This window comes from Aedes albopictus, chromosome 2 (assembly GCF_035046485.1).
Source record: "Aedes albopictus strain Foshan chromosome 2, AalbF5, whole genome shotgun sequence".
Classification (NCBI taxonomy): Eukaryota; Metazoa; Arthropoda; class Insecta; order Diptera; family Culicidae; genus Aedes; species Aedes albopictus.
In genome coordinates this window covers 272,963,351-272,972,884 of record NC_085137.1, presented here as the reverse complement: position 1 = coordinate 272,972,884, position 9,534 = coordinate 272,963,351, and the positions used below count along the sequence as shown (strand labels likewise).

The 9,534-nt window shown below is 36.4% G+C and overlaps 1 protein-coding gene across 1 annotated transcript; it reads right to left on the bottom strand.

Moving 5' to 3' along the window:
- Positions 1 to 5,880: 5,880 nt before the first annotated feature.
- On the bottom strand, positions 5,881 to 8,579 carry LOC134287108 (uncharacterized). Its single transcript, XM_062848798.1, has 2 exons — positions 7,322 to 8,579; positions 5,881 to 7,112 (listed from the first exon to the last, which is right to left on the bottom strand). Exons 1-2 carry the CDS (start codon positions 8,453 to 8,455, stop codon positions 7,107 to 7,109), a joined length of 1,140 nt encoding a protein of 379 aa, XP_062704782.1. The 5' UTR covers positions 8,456 to 8,579; the 3' UTR covers positions 5,881 to 7,106.
- Between the last annotated feature and the right edge of the window lie 955 nt (positions 8,580 to 9,534).

Below are 9,534 nucleotides of genomic sequence, written 5' to 3'. Positions count from 1 at the left end.
CCTATAGTTTTTAAGTGGTTTCTGGCGAAACTTCCGAGTTATAACGGTTTAAATGAGCCAACAATTGACCAAAATCGAGGGGTTCACCAAAATGCTTGTGGCTCTAACTAACGGAGGGTCCACCAATTTGATTAACCAAATGCATTTTCCTTACTTTTTTGGGGAGGACTTTCAGAAAATCGCCACCTTAAACATTTTTGAAGACATGGTGTAAATAGTGGGACGGTCTCAGCGAGAGTTACCCAAAATCTAAATAGAAACTTTGTGTCATTTCTTGATCATCTATGATCGAAAAAAACGCTTTTATCCTATTCACGGTTACCCAGCGTACACAGTAGCGCGCTAACACTTTATACATTACATGGCAATGATTTTTGGGTTTCGACCCTTACAGCGTATATATGCCATCAACGCTGACCTGCTGGGGCATATACCAACTTAGATACTATGTTCGTACTTGGAAACCAAGGGCTTACAGTTGATGGGCCATAAATATAAACATAAATATAAATATAAACATAATCATAAATCACAGACAAATAGATGTGACACTAACAAAATTTCAATCTCATATATCTCATGATCCTGATTACTTAGAGAGTTGGTTTCTTCGGCAAAGTTGTTTGGCTGGTCAAGGACTAACCGATAATAAGACTTAAGATTCAAAATTCAACCGCTAGGCGGTGCTAGTGAGCTAACAAATTTTGTTTTTCATAAATATCAGGAAAATTTGTAAGAAATTGCAACTAGCGCCGCCTAGCTGCAGAAACTTGAACCAAATGGTAATTATTCTGAAAGCCCTTGATCTACCAAACAATATTGCCGAAGACACCATCTTTCTACAAAACGAGGATGCTGAGATATGCGAAATTTAAAATTTGTTTGCTCTCTAGCGCCGCCTAGCGGTGGAATTTTGAACATTAAGTCTTATTATCGGTTAGTTCTTGTCCAGCCAAACAATCTTGCCGAAGACACCAACTCTCTAAGTAATCAGGATCATGAGATATATGAGATTGAAATTTCGTTAGTGTCACATCTACTTGTCTGTGATTTATGTGATATCCTAGACAAGCAGATGCAACACTGACAAAATTTCTATCCCATATATCTCAGGATCCTGATTACTTAGAGAGTTGGTTTCTTTGGCAAAGTTGTTCAGCTAGTCAAGGGCTTTCAGAATATGATTCGTGATTTCACCGCTAGGCGGCGCTAGATAGCGTAGAAATTTTACATTTCACATATCTCAGCATTCTGATTCTTTAGAAAGATGGTGTCTTTGGCAAAATTGTTTGGTAGATCAAGGGCTTTCAGAATAATTATCGTTTGGTTCGAGTTTTTGCAGCTAGGCGGCGCTAGTTGCAATTTTTTGCAAATTTTCCCTATATATATGAAAAACAAAATTTGTTAGCTCACTAGCACTGAATGTTGGTGGAATTTGGAATCAAAATATCCATCAACTGTAAGTCCTTGACCAGCTTAAGACGTCTGCATGTCTCTGATATCACAGGATTTGCTACCGCTTAGCGGGTTTTGGGCTCACCGGCATGTTTTCGGTTCACCAAATGCTCAAACAACTTTGACCCCTTTGAACACACTGCGTGTGCACTGAGTTCTGGTTTTTTCTGCGTGCGCGCAGAAATTGCGCACTGGGATTATGACTTGTGGGTTCTCATTGTTCTCTCGCAGCACTCTAATCATCCGCACAAAAACTCTGCGTGAGAGAAATTATGTACATTGTGCGTTTTTTCTTTTTCTCAAAAGTAAGGTAAATAAAACTGAGAAGTTCAGTGAAAGATGAGCGTAAATGGACAAAGTTTATGCGTGACATGCCATCCCTGCCTTGAAGTAACTAAAATGGCCCGAGAAAGAACAAACACAAGATTTGTGTCCTTTTTGCACACATCGAAATTGCACTTTGATCGAAATTAGCGCTTCTATGCCATTAACGCAAGATTTGTGTCATTTTTTGATGAACTATGATCAAAATGAGCGCTTTTATGCCATCAACGCATATTTAAACGCTGCAATAGGGGTTTTGGACACTTTAGGGGTGACCTAGCATACACAGTAGTGTGGTAACATCGACTGATTGCATGGGATTGCTAATATATGCTATCAACGCTGACTTGCTTGGGCATATACCAACTCAGACAATATGTTCGTACCTGGCCTGACAATATGTTCGTATTATGGCCCGGATAAAGCCCAAACATAAGATTTGTGTCATTTCTCGATAAACTTTAACTATATGGGTAAGCCTGGCTTACCAGTTAAGCCGAGGAGAAAAAAATCGGCCATAACACATATTGAAACGCTGCAATATGTGCTCTGAACATCTTAACGCTGACTTGCTTGCGCATATACCAACTAAGTCATCTTGAAGTAACTAAAATGGCCCGAAAAAAAAAAACAAACACAAGATTTGTGTCCTTTTTTGGTGCACTTTGATCGAAATGAGCGCTTTTATTGCATTAACGCAAGATTTGTGTCATTTCTTGATGAACTATTATCAAACAGAGCGCTTTTATGCCATCAACGCATATTAAAACGCTGCAATAGGAGCTTTGGACATAGGGGTGACCTGGCATACATAGTAGCGCGGTAACATTGACTGATTGCATGGGATTACTAATATATGCTATCAACGCTGACTTTCTTGGGCATATACCAACTCAGACAATATGTTCGCACCTGGAAATTGTGATTTGTGTCATTTCTCGATGACCTACAATCAAATAAGCGCTTTTGTTTCTTTAACGCACACTGAAACGCTGCTCGTACCTGGAAATAACCAATGTGGGCCTACAAAATCTAAATAGAAACTTTGTGTCATTTCTTGTTCATCTATGATCGAAAATGTCATTTATTGATTAATCGAAATGAGCGCTTATATGCTATCCACGCTGACTTTCTTGGGCATATACCAACTCGTACCTGGAAATTATGATTTGTGTCATTTCTCGATTACCTACAATCAAAATAAGCACTTTTATTTCATTAACGCATACTGAAACTCTGCTCGTACCTGGAAAAAACCAATGTGGGCCTGTATTTTGTAAAATCTAAATAGAAACTTTGTGTCATTTCTTGATCATCTATGATCGAAAAAAACGCTTTTATCCTATTCACGGTTACCCAGCGTACACAGTAGCGCGCTAACACTTTATACATTACATGGCAATGATTTTTGGGTTTCGACCCTTACAGCGTATATATGCCATCAACGCTGACCTGCTGGGGCATATACCAACTTAGATACTATGTTCGTACTTGGAAACCAAGGGCTTACAGTTGATGGGCCATAAATATAAACATAAATATAAATATATAAACATAATCATAAATCACAGACAAATAGATGTGACACTAACAAAATTTCAATCTCATATATCTCATGATCCTGATTACTTAGAGAGTTGGTTTCTTCGGCAAAGTTGTTTGGCTGGTCAAGGACTAACCGATAATAAGACTTAAGATTCAAAATTCAACCGCTAGGCGGTGCTAGTGAGCTAACAAATTTTGTTTTTCATAAATATCAGGAAAATTTGTAAGAAATTGCAACTAGCGCCGCCTAGCTGCAGAAACTTGAACCAAATGGTAATTATTCTGAAAGCCCTTGATCTACCAAACAATATTGCCGAAGACACCATCTTTCTACAAAACGAGGATGCTGAGATATGCGAAATTTAAAATTTGTTTGCTCTCTAGCGCCGCCTAGCGGTTGAATTTTGAATCTTAAGTCTTATTATCGGTTAGTCCTTGTCCAGCCAAACAATCTTGCCGAAGACACCAACTCTCTAAGTAATCAGGATCATGAGATATATGAGATTGAAATTTCGTTAGTGTCACATCTACTTGTCTGTGATTTATGTGATATCCTAGACAAGCAGATGCAACACTGACAAAATTTCTATCCCATATATCTCAGGATCCTGATTACTTAGAGAGTTGGTTTCTTTGGCAAAGTTGTTCAGCTAGTCAAGGGCTTTCAGAATATAATTCGTGATTTCACCGTGTAGAAGTAATAAGGCCAGCGTCTTTCTGCTTCAAGAGTTTATTACATTATGAACCAGTCTAACGTCAAACTATTTCTATGCCCTATGTCATGGCCTACCTTAACCTACTACATCTCGGGCATCCTGACATTATCGATGTCCTCATCGATATCACTACCATCAGATATGTGATCACACATCCATTTCCTCATATTTTGAGGTGAGCAAACCGAATTAAATGGGATATTTGCAATTTGGAATCCATCAATATCAGTCACAACGTATCTTTCATTTGGCAAAACTTTTAGAATTTTATACGGTCCTTTATATTTAGGTGCTAGTTTATGTTTTTCGTCAGTTTTCAAGACTATGAAATCACCTTCTCTATAAACCATACTCTTTTTTCTTTTCCGGTCAGTATTTTGTTTATTATATACATGAGTTTTAAAATTTTGTCTATGTGCTTTTTCACGAGTATCTGAAATATCAATTGGCTCAGATAATGTTTGTCTGTTAGCAACAAAATGTTCAATGTTATGATTTTCACAATTTAAATTATTCTGTTGAATTCCAAACTATAGCACACTAGGGAGATTACCAATTGACCTGTTATAAGTATTATTAAACACAAACTCAACTTTTGGTAATAATTGATTCCATTTTTCAGTCGATTCATTACACAATTTTGCAAGCATTGGAGTTAGTGATTTATTTACTCTTTCAACTTGACCATTTGCCTCAGGAGTATAAGCTGCCGTTTGGACATGTTCAATTTGATTGATATTGATAAAATCATTAAACTTTTGCGATGTGAAACATTTACCTCTATCCGTAATAATCCTATTAGGCTTGCTATAAAAATTCATGTAATTAGACAGATGAACTATAGTTTCATCTGAACTTATAGTTTTCGCTGGACATAATTTTGTAAACTTTGTAAATGCATCTATTATCACTAAAACGTATTTTGCTCTATTTGAAGATGCTAACTGGATTGGCCCATAATAATCTAAATGAATAGTATCAAAAGGCTTGTTCCCTTTATCAATAATTTTAACAAATCCTTCCTTCTTTTCGGTAGGACTATAAAAAATACAAGTCAAACAATTATTTATATAACTTTTGACAAATTTCCTCATTCTATTAAACCAAAATTGCTTTTTTATCTCATGCACAGTTTTTTCGATTCCAATATGACCACAATTGTCGTGATTTAACTTGATAACTTTGTCAATCATTAACCTAGGAACAACTAATAAACGTTTGGTTCCATCTTTCTTAAATAGTACTCCATTTAAAAGTTCAAATTCTGGAAATGAAGATCTCTCCAGTAGTTCCTTAATTTTGACTATTTTGTTATCTTGTTCTTGCGCTATTATAATATTTTGCTCTATATCATGATCACTCAAAACATTAATAGTATTATCAGTATTATCTATTCTACATTTTTCAATTACACCAATTTGTTGAATCTTATCATCAGAAGATTGCTTTTTTATTGTTGTATTTTGACGGCTTAAAGCATCCACATGTTGCATTTTTGAACCATCTCTATATTGTAAATCAAAATTGTAATTTTCTAAAAATAATGCCCACCTACAAATTTTAGGATTTACATCTTTTTTTGACAAAGTCTGAACCAAAGCACTACAATCAGTAAAAATTTTAAAATGAATTCCGGATAAATAAATGTGAAATCTTTTAATAGCATATACAACAGCAAGTGTTTCAAGCTCAAAACTTTGCAGTTTCGATTCAAATTCATCAGTTTTTCTGCTAAAATAGCTTACAGGATGAAAAATATTATCATCTTGTTTCTGAAGCAACATGGCACCAAATCCAAAAGAACTTGCATCACAATGCAGTTGTGTTTCTGCGTGTGGGTCAAATGTAGCAAGAATCGGGGAAGAAATTAGTTTATTTTTCAACGTTTGAAAAGTTTCTAAAGCAGTATTCTCAAAAGCAAACTTTGTGTCTTTCTTTAAGAGGTTATATAATGGTCGAGCAATAGTTGCAAAATTTTTTACAAATTTTCTAAAGTAACTTGTTAGTCCTAAAAAACGCTGGACATCTTTACTATTTTTAGGAACGGGAAAATTTGAAATACTTTCAATGTGAATTTTGTTGAGTTTTTTCCCAAATTTATTGATAGTATATCCTAAGTAATCTATTTCATTAAATAAAAACTTACATTTATTAAGATTAATTTCCAATAAATTATCATTTAAAATTTGAAAAACTTGAGCTAATGTTTCCAAATGTTCTTTGAAATTTTTGCTAGCTATTAAGATATCATCTATATAAACAACAATTTTACCATCATCAATCAATTGTTTGAATATTTTATTGATAAACCTTTGGAACACTGCAGGAGCATTACACAATCCAAATGGAACACGAAGGTACTCATATTGGCCTTTTGGTGTCACAAAAGACGTATATTTAGTAGACTCCTTGGCTATTCTGATTTGGTGAAATCCGGACTTTAAATCAATTATTGAGAAAATAGTTTTACCTTTCAAAGAGTCTATCAAGTCATCTATAACAGGTAATGGGTAATTATCTCTAATAGTATTTTTGTTCAATTTCCTATAATCCACGCAGAGTCTAAAATCATTATCTTTTTTAGGAATCAGTACTATTGGATTTGCGTAAGGGGAATTGCTTTCTTTAATAATTTCCTCTTTTAAAAGATCTTTAATTTTTTCATCTACTTTATTTCTTTGAGAAAAAGATAATCTCCTCGGTTTAAAATTAAAATGCACGTCATTTTTCAGAGTGATTGTCATTTCATAGTCTGTGGCTGGCATTACAGGTTTTTTGTTGAAAGCATATTTATTTTTATAACATTCCAAAAAATTTGCCTTCTGGTCATTAGTTACGTTTCCAATATTTGATAACAATGCTTCATAACTATCGGAACTGATGTTGCATAAAATATTTTTATTTACCTTGATAAGAGATGGATTTTCAATTTGCAAATACCTATTGTCGTTCTCTCGAATGCTGATACCGTTTTGAATTACCGTTCGAATTTCTGGCCGCATGATCACATCTCGTCCGATTATGGCATCGAAGAGTCCCATTAACTTATCAGCAATAACATAAAATTCAATTCTGAAACAAATATTTTGAATGATTACTTCACTACTAAACAGTCCTAAAATTTTCAGTCTGTTTCCACTAATACTCCGATAAAAATTTCTATCATTTAATTTAGAAATACTTGATTTTTCAACTAATCCACGGCGTGTTAGTGAAATCGGACTTCCTGTATCAAATAATGCTTTATGGCTACAAATTTGATTAAAAAATTTAAAATCTACCAATCCGTGACGTCCATTGCCTGATTCTATGTCATTTTCTACTACAGCATTTACATGTTTTGATGTCAGAACATCCTCTTGTTGGTTTCTTGCAAATCGGTTAGTCCTCTGTAACTTCTCACGTGACTTCCAGCAAAACGCAGCAACATGTCCAAATTGACTACAGGAATAACATTGGATGGGCTTTCTCAACGGCACTTGTGATCTTGTTTCACTTCCAATCATACGAAACGCTTGAAGTATTTCCGCAACAGTTTTGAAATTTGATAGTCTAGCTTGATTTTTCAATACAGGGTCCATGATTCCTTCAACGATATAATCAATCAACTCTGACTCCGGCATCTTCAGATTTTGCGCGAGAACTTTTTTGGCTTGACAATAATCAGCGAATGATTCAAATTTTCCAGACCAGGTCTTCCTTTCCAAACGCTTCCTTACTTCAAACGTATTTATTGGGCAGTCAAAAAACTCTTGCAGGCTTCTTATTAGATCAGCATAGTCTTTCATCATGAAATCCGCTTGTGAATGCAACCAGGCTTGCGCTTTTCCCTTCAAATTTCTTATCACGACCAGCTTCATAACAAAACTACTAACATTCAGGGCTTGTTTCGTGTTCTCCAAGACAGCAATGAAATGATTCACATCCTCTTCGGCACCCCCAGAATACGACGGCAACATCGAAGAAATGTCTTCTGGCTTGAAATGACCGAAATTCGTTTGATGATTCTCCAGGCCTTGAAACATTGCAGACCTTCTGACACCGAAGATTTCAGCTTGAACAGACGAGTTTGATTGACTGGGATTATGAACCTCTACAAAGTCTCCCCTTCCGTCTTCAATGCGATTCAACACCGATCCGGAAGTTGGTTGGGCAGCGGGAGCAGCAGCATTCATTGCGCTTGACGCGACGATACCTGCAGCCGATGATCCGCAATTTTGCAGTGAACGTCCTCCAGTCTCGTAACCACAAACAGCTCCAGAACTTGAACCGGAAACCGATTGACCAGCATTTCCGGCTGCATTTACCATTTCTACAGCATTCTTGTTGTGCGACGTCTGGTTTTCCTGTGCTCCAGAATTCGAGGCAATACTTTGTTCCAGCTCAGCGGTTGATTTCTGACTTCGAAGAAACATGGTGTATCCCACTTCTGAATTGTAGAAGTAATAAGGCCAGCGTCTTTCTGCTTCAAGAGTTTATTACATTATGAACCAGTCTAACGTCAAACTATTTCTATGCCCTAAGTCATGGCCTACCTTAACCTACTACACACCGCTAGGCGGCGCTAGATAGCGTAGAAATTTTACATTTCACATATCTCAGCATTCTGATTCTTTAGAAAGATGGTGTCTTTGGCAAAATTGTTTGGTAGATCAAGGGCTTTCAGAATAATTATCGTTTGGTTCGAGTTTTTGCAGCTAGGCGGCGCTAGTTGCAATTTTTTGCAAATTTTCCCTATATATATGAAAAACAAAATTTGTTAGCTCACTAGCACTGAATGTTGGTGGAATTTGGAATCAAAATATCCATCAACTGTAAGTCCTTGACCAGCTTAAGACGTCTGCATGTCTCTGATATCACAGGATTTGCTACCGCTTAGCGGGTTTTGGGCTCACCGGCATGTTTTCGGTTCACCAAATGCTCAAACAACTTTGACCCCTTTGAACACACTGCGTGTGCACTGAGTTCTGGTTTTTTCTGCGTGCGCGCAGAAATTGCGCACTGGGATTATGACTTGTGGGTTCTCATTGTTCTCTCGCAGCACTCTAATCATCCGCACAAAAACTCTGCGTGAGAGAAATTATGTACATTGTGCGTTTTTTCTCTTTCTCAAAAGTAAGGTAAATAAAACTGAGAAGTTCAGTGAAAGATGAGCGTAAATGGACAAAGTTTATGCGTGACATGCCATCCCTGCCTTGAAGTAACTAAAATGGCCCGAGAAAGAACAAACACAAGATTTGTGTCCTTTTTGCACACATCGAAATTGCACTTTGATCGAAATTAGCGCTTCTATGCCATTAACGCAAGATTTGTGTCATTTTTTGATGAACTATGATCAAAATGAGCGCTTTTATGCCATCAACGCATATTTAAACGCTGCAATAGGGGTTTTGGACACTTTAGGGGTGACCTAGCATACACAGTAGTGTGGTAACATCGACTGATTGCATGGGATTGCTAATATATGCTATCAACGCTAACTTGCTTGGGCATA